Source organism: Lampetra planeri, chromosome 1, assembly GCF_965212315.1.
Source record: "Lampetra planeri chromosome 1, kcLamPlan1.2.h2, whole genome shotgun sequence".
NCBI lineage: Eukaryota > Metazoa > Chordata > Hyperoartia > Petromyzontiformes > Petromyzontidae > Lampetra > Lampetra planeri.
The window spans coordinates 10,900,438-10,923,010 of NC_136107.1; the positions used below are offsets into that span (position 1 = coordinate 10,900,438).

Consider the following 22,573-nt stretch of genomic DNA (forward strand, 5'->3'; position numbering starts at 1 on the left):
CACCTGCTGGGCATACGCACACACCACATATACAACCCCACTGTCCAGTACCAGTCTGACTATCATCAGTCTGTCATTCACTCTTCATCTCCTCACTCAGCACAACTCCAACCCCATTTCTCCTTGCTGTCCTTCCATGGTATAACAATTTAAAACCACAGCCAATCTCTTTTGCTCTGCTGCCTTTCCATTTTGTTTCCTGGATGCATGCGATGCCGACATTCCTCCTCAAGCAGTCCGCTAATTCCTGACCTTTTCCTGTCATTGTTCCAATATTTCATGCAGCCAACTATATCTTTCTCCCCAACAACCTTCTGCTCTTTCCATTTTATTCTACATCTTGACATGTGCAGATAACATATTACCACCGCCCTGGTCTGCACTCCCTGCCGTGGCAGAGTCATTGGGTGCCGATATTCTTTGCACTCTCTGCCCACTTAAGGGCTGCGGGGGACTGAGGGCCAATTATTTGCAAGGACTTTTCATGTATTGGATTGAGGGTTTTACGGCCGGTTGCCACTAGGGGTCGGCACGGTTTGAACCGACTCAAACTGGTTTCAAATTGAGCAATCCAAACCAAACCAGCGACGACTGAACCAAACCAAACCAAAACCAAACCAAACTAAGCTAAACCAAACCTCTTAAGTTGGCTTGAACCAAACTAGTTTGAGCCGGTTCCACCCTGTCCGAGCCAAACCGAGTCGGTTTTCGTAGCCCCAAACCAAACCGAACCAGTTCAAACAGAGCCAAACCAAACCGATTTGGTTCGGTTCAAACCGCGGTTTGGTGGTTTGAGCCAAACCGTGCCGACCCCTAGTTGCCACCAGACACCAACCCTCTTCATTTATCCCGGCTTGGGAAAGACAGAAACACATTTCTGGTGGAGTTAGTGAACTAGGTAAAATCTTTAACATTAACTAACGATTGTAATCAGATACAGTACCATCAATTGCTCTGCAACAAAGAGAAAAAAGAGAAACATGTACTGTACTGTTATTGACTCGTTAATTATTAATATGTTTTATGTTGGAATAGCTGACATTAGCTTAAGTAACATATTCAAGGGAAGTTTATAAAGAAAAGTTTACTTTTTGACGTTTTAGCTAAATATATTCATTGGCAGTTTGGCAATCCATTTGAAACCAGAACCGACAACAACAGCGACTTAAATTAACAAGAATTATGGCTGGTACTCTTCCATACATTCCTGGATGATCTGAAAAATTGGGGAAATGCTTCATGTGAATAATGTCAAGGTTGCATACAACCAACATGATCAAGGTCAACTCTTGTACACCCAAAAGATCCTATCTTCACATCTGAGAAGTGTTTCATATTGTACTCAGTCCTGCGTTCTGACTGCCAACATTTTATATGTCTGAGAAACAGATAAACTTCTCGCCATGAGAATTGAAGAACCAAAATAGGCGGTGTCAAACTGAAATCTCAGAAATTGCAGGACACAATTTTAACATACATTTCACCTTGAATGGCAACATTTGAAAGCACAGTCATTGATTAATCATACTAACTTGTTGCATTTTTTTCTACATTTTGTATTCCGTAGGTTTAGGTTTGTATGCAGATAAAAGAGACATATACCAGGTCAGTACATACATTTATATAATATTATCGGAATGAATAGCATTATTTTGTACATAATCTAGAAGTACATGTTGCTGAGCTCCCCACCACCCCCAACATCCCCATGTTCGTACACCCAGGTCCCCCCTCGTGCATGCCAACTGCTAGGCCCCCCAAGCTGCCCCCCTCCTCCACCTCATCAACCTGTACCCCCCTCCTCCAGTATACTACTACCCAAACGTGTCCTCCCCTCTCCACTCCCCCAACAGCCCTCCTGAGAGCAAACTAGAGTGCCTAAAGAAAGCCTACCTAGCACCAGTGCAGGCTTGTCTTTCTTAATGAGCGTTCTGTCTTAGAGAATTCGCTATAACGAGCAATTTGAATTTCTATCCGTTTGTTCGCAAAACATGCCAAATGTTCGCTTAGCGATCAATTAATATGTATCCCATGGTGGCAGGGGGTCCACGACGGCCTGCAGCTGTTTGTTTACCAGCTGTGCTGTGTGCCCGTGTGTTTTGTCATGTTGGGGAGGGGGACTCATGGTAGCACTGTAATCGGTGGGTGGGGGGCTGGGTCGGTGGCGGCACTAATTGCAGATGCTCAGTACAGGAAGTGGCTATGAACCCAGCAACCCGAGTTCGATACTGAGCCATGGCTAACATCAGTGCCGAATTATATTTGAACCAGCGGTCTTGTATGGCCCCTACTGCTACCTCCACCCACGAACATCTACCCTTCAAACAACATAAATGCCAGGCACCTGCAAGCACTGTGGTTCTTCATGTGTGGTGTTACATTTGATGTTTTCTTACTTTATTCTCAAACTAGCTTTACAACCTGGCTTCGCCCGAGACTTGGATTCTTGTCTTGGATTAATACACGGCCTACGCGGAGGCTGGGGGGGGATGCGTGACGTCAGCAGGCACACTGCGTGACGCTGCAGCATGCGGGTGACATCACAGATGTGACGTCGCCGCTCACTTGCCGTGCAAAATATATCCAGTATTGTGCCCCCCCCCCACCCCCAAAATACAAAAGTCTATTTTTATACGTTTTGCATTGTGTGCAGTGTGGAAGCTACCCACATGCCAAATTTCAAGTTTGTTGCATGTCGGGAAGTATGCTAAACATTTCGAACAGTCACACATATTCACAAACTTCCCTTTTATATATGTTGAGGAGTGCTGACGTCAGGTCACACTCGCCTCGGGGGGAATGCTGTCAAGGAAAAGTGACGTCATGCCACCCGGGGTATTTGAGGGAAGACCCGTGACATAGATGGGGGTCTTCGCGGGGAGCCAAGAGAGTGAGTGGTAGGGGAGTAGGGGGCTCCGGGATAGAGGGTTTGAGAGCCAGGCTAAAGGGCTGCTTTACCCGGCTGGCCGAGTTGGATGAACCCTCGGTCAGTGCTGTGGGAAGAGCCTGATAGCCTGGTAGGGTGTAGGTAACTCCCAGTACCCTTCCCCTGGGGAATTAGTAATAACTCTGTGTTAACCCCTTCCCCCGAGTTAGGCGCGAGCCCTTAATAAACAGTTCGGCGTCAGCCCCTACACGACTGGCTTCAGCGTCGTTCTTCCTACATAACATATATATAGATTCTAATTTGTATTTCTCACGTGAAAAAAGTTGTTCAAGAGTGGAAATTGTTGGGGCTGAAAGATAGCTCAGCTTTTAACATGGGAGTCAATGGGAAAACGATGATCGTTTCATGAGTTTTCGCTTCCCAAGCACTTTTCTTGAAACGTATTTCGCTTGTTCAACAAGATTTATCTTGGGCGTGCACATTCCCCTCGCCCCCAATGCTGGGCACACATGGGCATGGCCCCTGCGTGCCCCCAATGTGCACTGGGCACCCTCCCCCCTGATGTCTTCACACGCCCGACATGAATGAGGAGGGAGCCATTCATGGTGGAGGGGGGAGGGGGGGTGGGGCCGCTCAGCTTCCAGCCAATCATAACTCTAGGGACGAACGACGGAACACCATGGCAGTCATTATTCGAGAGATGACGGAAAGTCAAAGTGATTTCCTGCTCAAATGGGCATTTAGCCAGTGATCTCCCATTACAGTCCGCATCCAATTGTAGAAATTCCGCGTAGCTATTGCACACCGAGTCTATCTACAGGACAACCAATGTTGATTTTCTCATACTCACTTTTTCGACACTAAATATATGATGGGCTGGACATAATGTCACATTTTGACAATAGCCATTTATTTATCATAAAACCTTCACTTGAGTCTAAAGGCTCATTTTAATAAGGGTCCTGTTTGGGCAAATACATATCTAATAATCTGAGGTTTGTCCATGAGAATCGAGTCAATAAATGTTTTACCTTATCCATTTGGGCTCCTCCATGACCAGTTTATAGACTTCATCTCGCAGTGAATATATCATGACTTATAGTGATGTTTGTCCAATTCCTTACACTACAATTTTTTACGTATGGGAAATAACCGGAGTTTGTGGAAAAAGACCACACATGTCAGCAACCTGCTTATTTCAATGGCATCTGATACCAAGTGCAGCAAATACGCTACACTAAGGAACTAGCAGGAAGTGCCCAGCTTTGCCCAGGGGAAAAATATATTTCAAAACTTGTCTTCTCTGAAAAAAGTAACAACATATCCATACATAAATAGTAAGCTATTATGAAAGCCCGGCGTTCTATTTGTCCATTTGTCCATCAACAAAATTATGAGAGCCTTTCAGAAGTCCTGAATCAAAAAGTTGCAAAAAGTTGATCTAAAATTGTAGGCATATATACCTACACAGGCTACATACAAGTGACGGGTTATGGAATGGGCTTTGGAGAGCACCTTCGAGAACATGGGCGGAGCTGAGCTGGGGGGGGGGGAGGAGCCGCCCAAAGGGTTCTTAAGGTGGGCCCCGTGACGGAGGCGTGGTCGTCGTAGGGAGCCAGGGTAAGGATCGGCTGCAGAGGGTCTCTCCCTCTTCATCGCGGAGTGATGTTGGCTGAACCCCCGCTCCAGCCAGACGAGTGGGAGAGCCAAGGGGATGGCCGAGCGTAGGGTCCTGTAGTATTCAGTAAGGGTCGACTGGAATAAGGTCTTTCTCTCCTTGTCGCGGTGTGGTGTTGGCTGAACCCCTGCTCCGGACAGACGAGTGAGAGCCCAAAGGGTAGCCGAGGGTAGGACCCAAATAGTATTTGGTCTCCAGAGTAAAGAACCAAGATAGAGTGCACCTACACTGGTGTGAGCGTAGGATGTTGAGTGTAACAGTGTTTTATTAAACGGCAACAACCCTTATAGAATTCCTCATCTCCGCGTGGTTCCACTGCACTACACTTGTAAAAAAAAATGACCACGAAGTCTTTAATACGAAGGAGAACCTCTCTCCCATCGTAGCCGCTCAGCAAGCTTGTTTGCATTGCTAGGGGCAACCGCAAGTGGGTGTTTCCGCGCATGCGCCGATGCGTGCTTTGGTGCACCCTCAAAGTTATCATTACGATCGGCATACATTGTTACAAAATGTGATTTTCTTAGTTTACATTGGACCAAGGGCAAATACAAATAGCGAGTTTTAGTCCGGGGGCTTAGTTTGTTGTATCTGTGTACTTTGTTTAAACGTCAACCAAGCAGTTTGTCAGTTAAAAGTGTTATAAGTGTAGTGGCATACAATAGTAACTAGCAGTTGCCGCCCGCTTCGCGGGCGGTGTGTATATGCTTGGTTGGTGGGGAGTTGAAAGTGGCTGGACACAATATACATGTTTTGGTGATTGTTTTATGTTTATTTTTGTGAGGTTATATGTATTTTTATGAGACGCTCAATCGACAATATTCAAGAATGCAAGTTATTGAAATATAGAATGCAACTTATTGAAATATCTGGCGATACACGATATTCTTCGTGTACACTCCATCTTCCTCCTCGTCGTCAGGTCCCTCAATAAGCACCTTGATGTTGGATCTTGCCGTGACTCGCGATAGTGCCACGTACAGTTGGCCGTGCGAGAAGCATGGCGTTGGTAGATATAATCCCAGGTTGTGAACAGTTTGCCCTTGCGCCTTGTTGATGGTCATCGCGAAGGCTGGGACAATGGGGAACTGATAATTGGTTTTTTACCCTTCTATCTGGCAACAAAACTGACACCTTTTTACAAGGAGTCATGTTTGCATAGACCGCAATACCTGCAGTCATAATACAAACAAAAGACATAACTCTGATAATGTGCTTGATTGGTCCACACCAATCAAGCACATTGATTGGTCCACACCCGAGACAGCTTTCCTAAGGAAAGCTGGTTCGGGTGTGGACCAATCAACTTCAAGGACAGTGTACATTATCAGAGTTATGTCTTTTGTTTGTATTATGACTGCAGGTATTGCGGTCTATGCAAACATGACTCCTTGTAAAAAGGTGTCAGTTTTGTTGCCAGATAGAAGGGTAAAAAACCAATTATAATATTTTTACTGGCAAATGAGGTTCCCATAGTGTAAATGGGGAACTGCTTGCGCCGAAGTAGAAATGGGAAGTCTTTCGTGTCGTCGTCGCTGATGAAGATGATCCGAGGGATCAACACCTCCTTACCATTATGGATTCCTGTCATGATAGTCGCGCGAATGACGTGTGGCTTCATTTCCACGATGCGAAGCCGTGTTCCGTTGCACAGGCCAGCGTCCGGGTTCAAGTTGCGCATCATCATCACTGGGATGCCTTTGTTGAGGATCAACTTGTGTGGCGGAACCCCGTTGATGTTCACCTAGTTGAGGGCCTCTATCTCATTGGGCCGAAACACTTGTTTCGGCCCAATGAAAGATTAAGCACAGTGGTTTCAAGGGAATGGGTGCAATATTGATGGAGCTGCATACGAAAGAGTGGTCAGTTTTGTCCACTGGGCCGTCGAACCGAACCCCACCAATAATGAACAGATTTTATTGAAAGTTCTGGAATTGAAAATGTATGTGGCTATCTGATTAGTGGAGGGTTCTTGGTTGCACCCGCGGACGTTCTTCGTTGGCGAGATATCGCCAGCAAAACGCAGTGTTCGGCGAGTGCAACAGCAACACTGTACCTACAGTAGATTTTCCGTTGCGACCATCTGATTATGGTGTTGCGTGAAAGTAGGTGCAATTGTTGACCGAAGAGACGCTCTCGGGCGGCAGGTTTATTTATTTATATTTATCGAATGAAAGTGAGCTTTGGCTTTTTGCCGGCTGTTTTATTTATTTTTATCTAATGTCTGGGCGGGCCCGTAAATAAATAAATATGCGTCCAGACACGCACGCAGAACACCAAACCAGCGTAGTTGTTTAAGATGTAGCAGCATAGCTCTGGCTCCTGGCAGGGAAGACGATCTGCGGCTTACAGCAGCCCTGATGTCAGCAGGCCAGGTTATACATCAGAGGGGGATCTAGGGTAAAGGTCACAGAAAGGGCACACCAAGAACCACAGGTAGGTTCTAGGAAGGGGACGTGGCCGGGCGCGGAGCCAGGCCATGCTGACAGTATAAGACGGGCCCCGGTAGGGGATCTCGGGGCTGTCGTATAGAGTGGGATCCCCGTCGTGCTGCTGAAGTCTTCACCATTCTTCTCGTCGTTCTTCACCATCCTTCTTGTCGTCGTCTCCGTCGTCACCATCTCGGGACGTCACCAGTCAGGCAACCTACCAACTGTCCTGACTGAGTAACGTCGCTGATCAGAGATGAACTTATTATAAAAGTTTCGATTTAAAGCTTTCGTGACTGCAGGGATTCATCTTCTTGGTTCTTTCGGTGACGTGACTTTACCGAAAGAACCAACAAGAAGATTATTATAAAAGTGTTAACCCCGATGGTGCTTGTTAATAAAGAAGTGCCTCCAACTATTATTGTCTCCGAGTTAGTCACTACACAAGGATAGGCGTGCACAGACAAACAGACACAAAAATACGTTTATAGGTAAGATGGCATGGGATGAATGATCCACCTGGTCTCGTTTGATGATTCACTTATTCATTAGAGTTTCTTAAACATTTGCAAGTGGAGATATACCAATTGCTAAGTTTGTGTTTCAGTGTTCCTGAGATAAGGCTTCTTTGTCCTCCCCAGGTGACGCTGTCCGCAAAGCTGGGGGTGCTGGACACGGTGGCGGAGGTGGGAGAGGTGACGGTAGAGTGGCTTGGCAAGTCACGCCTCTCCCTGAGCAGCCCCCACCTGGAGAGTCTCAACCTGCAGTTGCGCACGGTCACGTACACCAACACAGTGTACCAGCCGGGCACCTCTGAGATGGGTACGGCGAGAAGCAACACACGCCCAGCGTGAACATCCAACTACGGCACCATGGACTACGTTTGCCGGCACGCTCTGCTGACTCGAGCTCTGCTCTTTTTCCTGGTGTCTTTGTCCACAGTGCAGCTGGAGAGCGGGAAACACAGAGCTGAGATACCGATCATCGTAGCACACCAGAACTTGCCCTGGCTCTACGACCCGGGTCCTGGTGAGATTTGTTGTGAAGGAAATATTACTAATGATTGAACACGAATTACTAAAGTGTACTTCTTCTTGGTTTTTTCGGTAACGTCATGTAAAAGGGAAATAATAAAATAATAATAAAACATAATAAAATACAATTCTCACGACGTTTTGGCCACAGCGCAAGCAGCCGTCCTCAGGTGAAGAACAGGTCTGTCGGAAAGACAGCGTCTGAATGAATACCACCAAGCTTGGCAGCGTATATTTAAGCTGGGTTAGGGGAGGAAGGGCGCCTTGACAAATGAATTTGCATATCAACAGAGGAATTTAGCATATTTATGGAAAATGCAGATATGGGATTAGTCACTACTTGTGGAATGCGTAGGGGGGGTCTCAAAGTCATATTATGCCCGTGCATTATGTGTATTATGTTCAAAACCATCACCTTACCCTACATTGCGGAGGTCACAAAAAAGATCTCCAAAATCCTGAATAAACACAAGATCCAGGTCCGATTCAACACAGTACATAAAATCCGTGATCTGGTCCCATCTGTAAAAGATCTGGTTCCAGACATACAGTACCCTGGCGTTTACAAACTAAGTTGCCTCTGTGGTAGCAGTTACATTGGAGAAACCAAACGACATGTCTCGGACCGCATCCGTGAACATAAAGCAGACCTGAAACACGGTAGGACAAACACCTCAGCCGTGGCAGATCACTGTTACAATTCAGTGGGCTCACATGACATTGACTTCTCCAAGTCAGAGGTTCTCTGCAAGCCATCTGGCTACCATGAGAGATTCGTTCATGAGGCGATCCACATATACAAACACAGAGACAATTTCAACCGAGAAGATGGATTCTGGCTCAGCAATCATTGGAAGGACGTAATAAACCATTTCGGATCTTAACTGATTGTATTCACGTTTACGGTGACTTTCAGACCGCAGTCCACTAACTGGCATTGACTATATCTTTTGTATTCTCCGCAGGGAATGGAGTCTTTGCTCCGCTGCAAGTCCCCCTCCAACCACTCTCACATTGACATATTTCGTTGATTCCTCTTAGTACCTTTCACGTGACGGTCAATGGTATAGTGTTTAGCAGATTGTATAATAATAAATAGTATAAAAGTGTAATGTTTAATATAATTGTAATGTAGTAACTCGGCGGGAGACGACTTCACGGGTAACACACTCTTTATTTTACCAAACTCGTTCACAGGTGACTAACACCTACTTTGTATCTCGGGTGACAAACACCCACCTAGTATCTCGGGTGACTAACACCCACTTAGTATCTCGGGTGACAAACACCCACTTAGCTATTCTGGCGACTAACGCCCACTGAGCTATTCTGGCGACTAACGCCCACTGAGCTATTCGGGTGACAAACACCCTCTTAGCTACCCTGGCGACTAACGCCCTCTTAACTACCCTGGCGACTAACGCCCACTGAGCTATTCTGGCGACTAACGCCCACTGAGCTATTCGGGTGACAACCACCCTCTTAGCTACCCTGGCGACTAACGCCCTCTTAGCTACCCTGGCGACTAACGCCCACTGAGCTATTCGGGACACTCCCTGCCCGGGGTGTCCGTCTTGACTGTGGGTCCCCAGCCCGACCCACGTGGGCGTCGGACCCCGGGTCCCACAGTCTCGCCTCCGAGCCACAGGGCCCCGGTCCCCACAAGGACGGCGGGACTAGGGGTCTCGGGGCACTAGGTCTTCAGCTCCGTCTTCGGGTCTTCAACTGGGTAACTCTCCCCGAGTGCTCTCGCGCGTCCCCCTTTATACCCCACCTGCGGACGTCGCTGCGAGCACCCATCCTATTCGACCAATCACTGGGCGCTGGCTACGATCCTGTTTTCCCACATCTCAGCGTGCCTCAGCCCCCACGCCGCGCCGCCCCGTCATCTGTCACTCCCGGCGCGCGCGTCCACACCACGCCCACAACGCGTGCCCAACCCCGCACCTCGCGCCGCCCCGTGATCCATCACTGTCACAGTCGGCGCACGTCAACACCACCACTACATCACCCCCTACCACATAGCTCGCAGCCGACCCGGCTGCTATAAAAATATACAAACCCCCCTGTGTGCCCCGTAACACAACACAACAACAAGAACAACAACTAACGTAACAACACAACACAACGCGAACCCTACCATCCGCAACCATCAACCAATGCCACCGCGACAACAGAACAATATATATAATCCGGCGAGTGACAATAGCAATGTGTATGCAGAAAGAAAAATAAATGGAATTTTTTTTTTTTTCTCTCGACTCGTGCAGCGTCCCATTCTTTCCGAGCGTCCCTACAACGGGACATTACCCCGGCAGAGGGGAACACCGGGCGAGCTCGGTGTCGAGAAAAAAATGTCTTCATGAAAATTGTCGTGCCCTAGCCCGAGTCCGCCTTGCCGGTCCGTCGTACGGCACCAGACGCGGTTGAACGTCCGGTGGTGCCGGCAGTTCAGGAAGACATTGGCCAGGCATCGAGGACCCGTGCGTGCCGCGGGGTTCAGGTTCCCGACGGTCAGCAGCCGTCAAGCCCGAGGCACTTGGGGGTGGGTCAGGTGGAGACACGTGAGGAACAGCCTGCGACACCTCCATCCCCAAGTCGACGGTCACATCACACGCCCGGTCGTTACGGCACAGAACGGGGTCACACGGTGCCGCATAGGGCTTCAGTCGGGAGGGGTGCACGTACCAACGGCGTTTTTCCCATTTAATCTGTATACTCTGGGGTCGTGCAACCCGCACAATTTCCACCGGTCCCCTCCAAGGTCTCAACAATTTGGGGGACGTAGCCAACGGTGCATGTGGACAATGCAGCCAGGCCTTATCGCCTGGTTTCCAATCATGCGTATGCACCCTCCGCCCATGCAATCCCTCGTTCGCGATTTGCCGAGACCGCGAATTCAACCTCGCCACCTCCCGCGCTTCAGTCAATTTGGCGATATTAAATTTGATGTGGTCTGCCAATTCTGATTTTGCACGTGGCTGGGAAATCCCCAGTTGGACGTCCATGGCCGGATCGGCCTCCCGCCCATACATAAGAAAAAATGGGGAAAACCCCGTCGCCGCATGAGGGGCCATTTGATAGGCCGCGAGTACCCCCGGCACCTGTAAGTCCCAATCAACCTGATCGTCGCAGACCTGTTTGCACAGCATAGCCGTAATCGTCCTGTTCAGACGCTCAACCATCCCGTCAGTCTGCGGGTGGTAGGTGGAAGTACGCACTTTCTTTGTACCCAACAGGTCGCACACCTCGCGCAACAAAACGCTCGAAAAATTCTTTCCTTGATCCGTCAGCAAGCGTTCGGGGGCGCCCTTGTCCAAAACATAACCCTGGACGAAGGCGTCCGCCACCGCTGCAGCCGACTGGTTGGCGAGTGGCCATGCCATGGGCCATCGGGTGAAGTATTCTACGCCAACCAGCAGGAACCTATTTCCCCTCGGTGTAGCAGGAAAGGGCCCCAAGATGTCCAACGCAACCAATTCGTTTGTGCGCGAAACTTGAATGGATTTCAGCGGTGGATTAGCTGCCAATGGTGGCGGTTTTCTTTTGGCGCACCCTACGCATCCCTTAAGAATGTTCGCCACGTCGTTACCCATCCCCGGCCAATAATAGTCTCGCTGGATTAGGGCGAGCGTTTTGTGAAAACCCAGATGCATGAGCCGTTCATGAGCTGCCAGAACGACCCTACCCCGCATAGCAACAGGCACAACGAGCACGTGACGCCGGGACATGTTGTCCCACTTCATCAAAAGGCCCTGTCTGCACACCCAGGAACCGACCCGCGCATCCCCTACCTCGGGAGCGCCAACTTTCCGACGTAGCGTAAGTAGGGAGCTGTCGGACATTTGGAGACGGCCCCACTCAATGAGGGGCAACGACAACAGCGAATCCCTCCCCGTGGGAGCGTCGACTCCCAATTGCACTTTGGACAAGTTAGCAGAACCGGCACACAACGAGTCCAACCACTCTGTCCCCTCGTCACTTGGAGGATGCGACTCGACAGTGAAATCTGCTTGAGCCCCGAGCCGTTCCTCAACGGGTAGCGGCGCGGCGTGAGCCAGCACCGTTCCCTGCGCAATTACGGCCGGCCGCGACCCCGTATTCAGGACCATTTCGAACGGCTCACTGTCCCCTCTCACCATGGTTTTAGCAAGCGCTAAGTCGAGGCCCCTTCTGGCCCTGTTAGACGGCCCCAACAGCACCCCCTGTGCCTCCGCACCCACCTCGAGTGGTTTCCTCAACCGAAGGGGTACCAACATTTGCGATCCCGGGAGCACCCGTACAGTCTGAGTTGCCAGCGCCTGCACCGTCGCACAAACCGTGCGTATTTTGGTAGGGCTCGTCAAGAACGCAACCCGCCGACCTGACGGAAGCTCAATGCAGGCCTGATCTATGAGAATTTTGATGGGCATTTTGGACAAAAAGTCCGTACCTAGCAAACAGGGAACGGCCAGCGATGATGATACAAAAATAGGGCCCGCCAATTTGATGTCACCAATGCAAATAGTCGCCCGAATCTGGCCGATGATCCCCAGGGATCCCCCATTCGCCGCATAAAATGGCACGTCCACTGGCAGAAGGGGTCTACTTTGGACGGGAAGAATGTTATAAATAAGGTCCGAAATGATAGTGGCCGACGCACCCGTGTCCACAAGCACCCGGATCTCAACCCCGTCAATAAACCCCGTTACCACGGACGACCCGGCCGACGCAGCCACTATCCTGTGGGCCAATTCGGACCATTCGACTGCTTGCGGGCCGTGTACGGACCCCCCTCGCCGAAATGAACCCCCGGCACCCAGCCGCGAACCCCCCACCGCCAAGCGGCGACCCGAATGTGCCGTGTTTGTGGACCGAGCGTGTGAGGTGCCGCGACTTGCCGGGTTTTGTTGGGATGACTTGTGGGCCTGGTCGTCGTCCCGACGTGGTCCTGTGGCGCGCTGACGCGGGGCCCGGCACCCGGCTGCGACGTGACCCCGAAGGCCGCAGTTGTAGCAGACGACGAGGGACGTCGTAGGTTTCGGTTGCTCCAGCTTGCGGGATGAACGTGTGGGCGAACGACCTCCCGTTCTCCACTCCCCCGGACGCGATGCAGCGAAGGCCTGCTCGTGATCCGCAGCTGGCTGAGGTTCGGCGCTCGTGGCGGCCAGTGCCGCGTACCCCACCAATTTGCAGACGACCCCCGGCCTGCGTTTGAGGACCTCGTACGCGTGAATGCTCGTGGCGATCGCCAGGGAGCAGATATCCATTTCGTCCGCCACATTGATGGGGACCCCCAACTCGTGGGCCAACGCCAGCAGCTGCTCCGTCACCATGGCGTCCTTCCCCTCCTTATCCATGCGGGGAAAAGCTGCGTCCGCCAAGGCGAGCAGTGCCGTGCGATAGGCGAGCGTCGTTTCTCCAGCCACCTTCCGCCGATCGTAGAACTGGTGGCGACACGTGGAGGGCGGTCCGAACACCTTCGCCATCAGGTGTAGTGCGGCCTGGAGCGTAGAGCGGGACGACCTTGCAGCAGATGTGAAGGCTGCAAGCGCGTCGTCGTCGAGCATCGCTGGCAACGCACGCAGGGCAATGGTGTCGGACCATCCCGACATCTCCTGATGAGCGAGGAACCTTCGTTGGAAGGCTCCCCAGTCGCCCCCATCCGCCTTGAACGCCGACAGCGCGGGCAATCTTTGCTGGAGGACCCGATCGTCGTCGACGTCGGAGAGATTTTCCCGCGCTCCGCTGTAGTTGTGTAAAATGTCGGCTCGGTTGTCAGGCGCAAAATGGAGAGCTCCGGCGTGCGCTGATGACGTGGGCTGCGCTGAGCGGAGGTCTCCGGCCACGTGGTGTCCGTGTTTCCCGCCAATCGATGGCGGCCCCTCAAAAACGGCGGCAACTTCCAGACTTTTGGCGCGAAGCGCCTTTTGGCGGGATCCCTCCAACCTCGCTTTCTCCACCAGCACCGTAGCTGTTTTTTCGCTCGCCGGAACGGAGATGTCCGCCAAGACAGCGGCGGCGGCGAGTAGCAACTCCGCCAACCTGGAGTGTGCGTCTTGGAGGCTGGTGTCGGAGGCGAGCGGAGCGTCGGCCATCACCGCGAAGTGCTGCATCGGCGGCAACTCCTCGTCCTCTCCTCCCGAGGTTGGTGTCCCCGGTACGCCGTCGTCTTCCCGACCTCGCTCGTGGGTACGGGTAGTCTTCCTCGTGTCCATTCTTCTTGAAGACAGGTTCACTTCTGACGCCAGTTGTAATGTAGTAACTCGGCGGGAGACGACTTCACGGGTAACACACTCTTTATTTTACCAAACTCGTTCACAGGTGACTAACACCTACTTTGTATCTCGGGTGACAAACACCCACCTAGTATCTCGGGTGACTAACACCCACTTAGTATCTCGGGTGACAAACACCCACTTAGCTATTCTGGCGACTAACGCCCACTGAGCTATTCTGGCGACTAACGCCCACTGAGCTATTCGGGTGACAAACACCCTCTTAGCTACCCTGGCGACTAACGCCCTCTTAACTACCCTGGCGACTAACGCCCACTGAGCTATTCTGGCGACTAACGCCCACTGAGCTATTCGGGTGACAACCAGCCTCTTAGCTACCCTGGCGACTAACGCCCTCATAGCTACCCTGGCGACTAACGCCCACTGAGCTATTCGGGACACTCCCTGCCCGGGGTGTCCGTCTTGACTGTGGGTCCCCAGCCCGACCCACGTGGGCGTCGGACCCCGGGTCCCACAGTCTCGCCTCCGAGCCACACAGGGCCCCGGTCCCCACAAGGACGGCGGGACTAGGGGTCTCGGGGCACTAGGTCTTCAGCTCCGTCTTCGGGTCTTCAACTGGGTAACTCTCCCCGAGTGCTCTCGCGCGTCCCCCTTTATACCCCACCTGCGGACGTCGCTGCGAGCACCCATCCTATTCGACCAATCACTGGGCGCTGGCTACGATCCTGTTTTCCCACATCTCAGCGTGCCTCAGCCCCCACGCCGCGCCGCCCCGTCATCTGTCACTCCCGGCGCGCGCGTCCACACCACGCCCACAACGCGTGCCCAACCCCGCACCTCGCGCCGCCCCGTGATCCATCACTGTCACAGTCGGCGCACGTCAACACCACCACTACATAATGTTTAAAGTAATATATAGTATCGTATTTGTATAGTGAATATACAGCAGTGTGGTATACAGTAGGGTGGGTAGAATAATACAGAGTGTAATATTACAATGTATAGTCTAAGGTATAGGGTGGTATATAGTAATGCAGTATATAATTTAATGTTGGGTTTGTCTATGGCAGTATATAGTACGGGGTAGATCCGTGTGATGTAAGGAAAAAGTTTAGCTGGAGGCATATTATATTTTTTGGGACATAGAATTGTAATGTATGACTTACTGTTAGTAGCTCAGCTTATTGGAGAGTATATTTAGTATATTGATGATATTGATGTAGTTTATATTTTAGTTTTTTACGTGGTGGTTTGGCTGCTGCAGCTCCTTACTATTAAATTCCTTCCCTTTATTACTGCTAACCCTACCTCCTCCCTTTGTTGCTGCTAATCCTACATAATGCACGGGCAAAATATGACTTTGAGACCCCCCCCACCTCCTACGCATTCCACAAGAAGTGACTAATCCCATATCTGCATTTTCCATAAATATGCTAAATTCCTCTGTTGATATGCAAATTCCTTTGTCAAGGCGCCCTTCCTCCTCTAACCCAGCTTAAATATACGCTTCCAAGCTTGGTGGTGTTCATTCAGATGCTGACTTTCCGACAGACCTGTTTTTCACCTGAGGACGGCTGCTTGCGTTTTGGCCGAAACGTCATGAGAATTGTATTTTATGTTTTATTGTTATTATTTCCCTTCTACGTGACTTTACCGAAAGAATCAAGAAGACGAATCCCTGCAGTCACGAAAGCTTTAAATCGAAATTTAAAGTGTACTTCTTACAACCAGCATTAAAGCACATTTCATCATGCTTGTCTATATAAAGTTACAAATACATAATCAGGGCTGGGATTCACAGAGCTATTTTCCTGGCCTGGCAGATGGTAAAATCAGCAACCTCGTGACGGTGGTGACCAAGACCTTCTTGCGATACGACAAGCTGAGGAAGCTCATTGCCAGCATCCGGAGATTCTATCCAGACATCACCATCATCGTAGCGGACGACTCCGAGCACGTGGAGATGCTCCGCGAGCCGGGCGTGGAGCAGTACATCATGCCTTTTGCGAAGGTTGGCACTGATTATAAAGGTGCAGTCGGTCTTATTTGTAATCTCCAACAGTTAAATATATTTCAAATGAATAACAACCATTCGCTTCTCCAGAGTTATCGATTTCCAGTGTACATATTCAAGTTAGGCATTCTGCCATGGTGTAATGTTAGCACCATGGACTCGCAATCTAGAGGTCGGCATTACCATCTCCCAGCTCTGCAGTTGAAATAATGGTCAGGTTTCTGAAATCCCTTGACCTCTATTCATCTAGCACAGAGGTTGGCAACCAAACAACAAGCGGCATTTTTTTAGAATTCGATAAAAAACTCAATATCTAAAGAGCTGCAATGCATGCGAAAAATGTCAGGAAGTATTCCTTAAAGAGCCCCATGCGGATACAGAGCCGCAGGTTACCGACTCCTGACCTAACAGTATAAATGGCTACACCACAGTTGATTAGCAGGTCGTGTGTGGTAGGATAATACGTGGGTGAAACGTCTTTCAAGCATGGAAGACTCGGCCAAAATAATAATATAAAATGTCGCCTTTCATTTAATTATTTAGTTTCATAGCGACTTTGAAAAAGAGTGCTGTACATATGAACATTTCAACATTCCATAAAATGTGTTTTATATAAGACAGTATAATTAAGATAAACAAATTTCACCAAGTTATTGGTAATTGCTTAAAAAGTGATGGTATAGAAACGAGTTTGCAATTGTGAATTGAAAACAATATACAGTGTCCCTGTCACAGATATAGCTGGGGAGAGCAACCATAGGTTGGAAGCCACAAAGCAGAAGGTCCGGTTTCCCTTCCAATAGATCCCACATGTAGGCGTGTGCAAGGCCATTTCAGTGCGTTATAGGTAACAAGATCTTAAAATCGATTCTAAGCTTCACCGAGATCCAATGTAAAGATGCCAGACCAAGTGTGATATGTTCAGATAAAGTGGTTCTAGATAAAACGTGGGCTGCTGCATTCTAAACACATTACAGGCATGCCTGACAAGGGAGCACTGCAATAAGTGATTCTCGTCAAGATTAGTGCGTGAACCAGTATCTCATGCAGGCAACGTTTAGAACATGAAAATATGATGTCTTAGAGAGACTATTCACATGCGCTTCAAATGATAGACCAGGATTAAGGATGACATCAATGTTTTATTTTAAGGGCAATGAGCAGATATTATGACCAACAAGAGAAAAATAAAATAAATAATCGAATACGCGACGTTTCGATTGCAAAACAAGCAACCGTCATCAGGTGTGAAAGAATGCAAGTTCAGAGGGAGACACAGAGAGAGAGAACCACCTCTACGGGGAGGATTTTCACACAACTCAGACTTAACTTCAAATTTAGCAATCTTTGGAAGAACGTAATGAACCAGGTAATGTGTTAACTGTTGTATTAGCCGACTCTGTGTTGCATTGCATTACATTTCTAAGTTTACTAGGTTTGTTTTCTCAAACTTCCAATTTTTCTCCCCCTGCCGTTTACGTTTATTTTCTCTGCCCCCCCCCCCCCCTCTATATAATGCCTCGCCACAGAGGCGTTGTTCTGTCGTGTTTTGTCTCTCTCTCTGTATGTGTGTCTCTCTCTGAGCTTGCATTTTCACACCTGATGACGGTTGCTTGGGTTGCAATCGAAACTTCGTGCATTCCATTATTTATTTTCTTTTTTTTCTGCGTGACTTTACCGAAAGAACCAAAGAGTAATTCCTGCAGTCACGAAAGCTTCAAATCAAGAGAAAAATACCCTCTCAAAAGCTCCCTGTAATGGAGACTCATCTACCACCGATGGTATAAGCGAACAATAATTACAGGACTGATCATATCAATTTGTTTTATTTCCAAGTTAGTGGAGAATAGCACAATGCATACAAATCCTATTCAATAAGCAGTGTCAAACAGTCTCTTAAAGCTTCCACTGTGCGGTCCTATGCATAGGGCTGGTTTGCCGGCAGGAACCTCGCCATCTCCCAGGTGATGACCAAGTACCTGCTGTGGGTGGATGACGACTTCCTCTTCTCGGAGAATACGAAGCTGGAGCGCATGGTGGAGGTGCTGGAGAAGACTTCCCTGGACTTGGTGCGTCTGCTTTGACTCAGAGTGATGTGTGAAGGGTCACAGGGTCAAATGCATGCAACTTTGGTAATGATTGTGTTTTTTTACTGTGCTGGGAAGGTGGGTGGCGTTGTGGACCAGAACGCTTATCAGTACCTGTACAAGGTGGTGCCTGGAGACTCGGACGGAGACTGCTTGTACCGAAAGATGAGCACTTACCATCGACTGGACGGCTTCCCGACCTGTTCGCTGGTGGACGTGGTGGTGAACTTCTTCCTGGCCCGCACCGAGAACATGCGCAGCGTCAGCTTCGACCCCCAGTTTAGCCGCGAAGGTCACGGACGTACGTAGACTCTGGTGAACTAATATTCATGAGTGGTCAATGTCTGTTCAGGTTCACTGCTGTGGAGTTTCATTCGAATATTCAAACCTCGTAGATATTTAATAACTTATAACATTAGTCCTATGAGGATGGGTTCCCAGGCTTCGTAACTTACTCTTTCATACTATAAACACTTGATATATTTTCCATTAATATTGTTAACAAATCTTAATTTGAAGCTTTCGTGACTGCAGGAATCCATACTCTTTGGTTCTTTCGGTAAAGTCACGTAGGTAGAAATAATAATAGATCACGACGTTTCGATCGCAACACAAGCAATCATCATCAGGTGGGACAACCACAGCAAGAAAAAAACTGCTGAAGTAGGCGAGAGGTCTGCTGTGGCACGAGGTTATATAGGCCTCAGCAGTAGGGGGGAAGAGAGAATGGGGGTTGGGAGGAGGCAGGGTTGGGAGGAGACAGGGCAGAAAGTAGACCAAGCAGCAGCACCTGAGTCACTGGAGGAAAGTGGGCCACCGCAGCAGCATTCGAGAGGTCGGCTGCAAGAGGGGAGAGAGAAGGGGGGGGAGAGGCAGGGCAGAAAGTGGGCCCCCGCAGCAGCACCCGGGTCACTGGAGTAAAGTAGGCCACCGCAGCAGCACTGGAGAGGTCGGCTGCAGGGCGGGGGAGAGAGAGAAGGGGGGGAGGAGGCAGGGCAGATCGGAGAGAGTTGCACAGAGAGAGAAAGACACACAGAGAGTTGGAAATAACAGCTGACTTAGGCAGGTAGGTGGGAAACATCACAGTCGGTTAAGACTGTACCTGGTTAATAACGTCCTTCATTGCCCAGGTAGACGTAGCCCTCAAAGGCTTGGGACACATCCCGGCAGATGTTGCTAGATCTGACATCGCTGCTATCCTTAAAAACGCTAAGAAACCCATTAGCAACATCAACAAGTATGAGCGTTTTGAACTCTCTCAATTAAAAAAACAGATGACATAGTCATTCTCTCAGCCGATAAGGGCAATGCCACTGTCATCATGGATAAAACCACTTACAGCAACAACATTTAGGAATGATGGCAGCTATACCAAAATCAACAGAGATCCCACCAACCACCTAGCTACAAAAACCAATAATATCATCACCAATTCGACTTCTCTTATCGATTCGAACAAGCAGCGCTCTCTAAAACCTTCGGCTGCTAGACCACCCAGATTTTATGGCCTTCCAAAGATCCACAAAGAAGGTAGCCCACTCCGTCCTATCGTCTCCACCATTAACTCACCCACCTACAAACTGGCCCAATTTCTGTCTGATACCCTGCTTCCTTTCACGGGCAAGACCACCTCAGCTGTACTTAACTCAGCTCACTTGGTTTCTCTAATCAAAGACATCTCACTGTCTCCAGGTGATTTACTTGTCAGTTTCGATGTAGTCTCCCTGTTCACTAAGGTACCTGTACCTGATACCATTGCAATAATTGAAGACTTGGTCCAACACGGACTGAATCCAGATGTACCAACTTTGGTAAGACACTGCCTTACCAACACTTACTTCACCTGGAATGGTACATTCTACAAACAAAATGAGGGTACCTCAATGGGTTCTCCATTATCACCAGTGGTAGCGAATGTTTTCATGGAGAAATTTGAGACAGATGCCATCCAGACATCCACCCTACGTCCTTCCTTGTGGAAGAGATACGTAGAGGACATGTTCGTCATCTGGCCACATGGCCTGCCAGCACTGAACCAATTTCTCAACCACATCAATTCCATACACCCATCTATCAAATTCACCATGGAAGTGGAAAAGGATGGCAAGCTACCATTCCTGGATGTTTTGATCGAGAAGAGACCTGATGGGTCGTTGGGACACTGTCTACAGGAAAGCTGCCCACACGGATGCCTATCGAAATGTTGCACACTCGAAATGAAGGACGTGGGCAGGTGCTCCAAATCGAGGGCAAGCACATTTATTTCTTGTAGTTAATATTAATCTTGTGAAGAACCGCACCGTCACTCTGTAAAATGCAACAGCGCGTGTTACACGCAGCAATTCTTCCGAGACGCCATTAACCATGTGGCTGGTTTACACGTGCGGTTATTCATTAACCCTCTCTCTTAAACCCAATTTTACTACTGATAAACCATCCTTGTCTTTGACAATCACATTTGCACATCACTATTCGACTATTGCTTTAATCCTAAGCTGCATGTATATCTATACCATCCACTTATATCGGTATATTACACCCATTATATGTACTGTATGTGTACAGTATACGTATTGTATCTCACCATTGTACAGCTTACTACTTTACATGTGTTCTATTCTCAATAGCATTGCAAGTAGTCATACTCTGGGTACATGGGCATGGTTATATACTAAACAGTATTAGAGTTAGAGAATTACAATGACAGTAACTAATTACAGTGCGTCATCCCTTTACAATGCACAGTGCTAAAACGCCTCTAATTGCATATATCACAAACGAACAATTCAAAGCCAAGCTTAAAGTCTAGAACAAGTCTAGAACAAGTCTAGAACATTTATATAACGATCAAAAACAACCTTTGGGTCCTTTACTTGTAAAATGCAACAGCGCGTGTTACACGCAGCAATTCTTCCAAGACGCCATTAACCATGTGGCTGGTTTACATGTGCGGTTATTCATTAACCCTGCCAGCCACCTACAGGCCCGACTCAGTCATCACATGCTGCTGTACACACATGCATTGATGCACTGCACAGCACATCAGGACCTTCACAAAACCACACTTTACTCCCTTGCTGCACAAGGATATAATTAAAAGAGTGATCCATTCCTAATGTGCCACAGAAAGCCTGACTCCCACCACCATCCAGCCCAGAAGAATTCCCTCATCACCTAGCCAGTGAGCTGGAGCACGTACACCAAGCCCTCAGGATGAACGGATATTCTGACCGTACAATCCGCAAAGCTGTCTCCCCAGACATGGGGAGACAACCATCTGAGGGTCCAACCAATACCATCACTGTGCCATACATAGCAGGGGTTACCAAAAATATTTCCAAAATCTTAAACAAACACAAGATCCAGGTCCGTTTCAACACAGTACACAACATCCGTGATTTGATCCCATATGTAAAGGATGTGAGTCCTGATCTGCAATACCCGGGTGTCTAAAAACTGAGTTGTGGCTGCGGCAGCAGTTACATTGGGGAAACGAAACGACATGTCTCGGACCGCGTTCGCGAACACAAGGCAGATCTGAAACACGGTAGGACCAATACGAAATCGACTTTTACAAGACGTATGTACTTTGCAAACCCACTGGCTATTATCAGAGATTTGTTCATGAAACCATCCAGCTATATAAACACAGACACAACTTCAACCGAGAAGATGGGTACAAACTGAGCAATCATTGGAAGGACGTTATTAACCAGGTAAAGTCTTAACTCACTGTGATGTTTCTATCCTACCTGCCTAGGTCAGCTGTTATTTCCGACTGTGTGTCTCTCCCTCTCTCTGTGCATCTCTCTCCGATCTGCCCCCCCCCCCCCTTCTCTCTCCCCCCCTGCAGCCGACCTCTCCAGTGCTGCTGTGGTGGCCCACTTTACTCCAGTGACCCGGGTGCTACTGCGGGGTCCACTTTCTGCCCTACCCCCTCCCCCCCTTCTCTCTCCCTCCCCTACTGCCGATGCCTATATAACCTCGTGCCACGGCAGATCTCTCGCCTACTTCAGCAGTTTTTTCCTTCTGTGGTTGTCCCACCTGATGACGATTGCTTGTGTTGCGATCAAAACGTCGTGATCTATTATTTTTCTACCTACGTGACTTTACCGAAATAACCAAAGAGTATTGTAAACAAAGACAATTTATATTGAAAATAATATTAAATATTATACTGTACAGTATGAAAATGTAAATCTGACATACGTATAAGAAACAGTGTACTG

At 48.9% G+C, this 22,573-nt stretch overlaps 1 protein-coding gene across 2 annotated transcripts in view; it reads left to right on the forward strand.

Annotated features, from left to right (window-relative positions):
* The window catches only part of LOC144717719 (beta-1,4 N-acetylgalactosaminyltransferase 1-like), a 39,906-nt gene that overhangs the window by 14,999 nt on the left and 2,334 nt on the right, over positions 1-22,573 (forward strand). For both annotated transcript variants that reach the window (XM_078593312.1, XM_078593321.1), the window contains 6 exons: positions 1,568-1,605; positions 7,633-7,813; positions 7,934-8,020; positions 16,067-16,254; positions 18,186-18,326; positions 18,423-18,645. In XM_078593312.1, the coding sequence (XP_078449438.1) occupies positions 1,568-1,605; positions 7,633-7,813; positions 7,934-8,020; positions 16,067-16,254; positions 18,186-18,326; positions 18,423-18,645 (858 nt within the window). The remainder of the gene's footprint in view (positions 1-1,567; positions 1,606-7,632; positions 7,814-7,933; positions 8,021-16,066; positions 16,255-18,185; positions 18,327-18,422; positions 18,646-22,573) is intronic.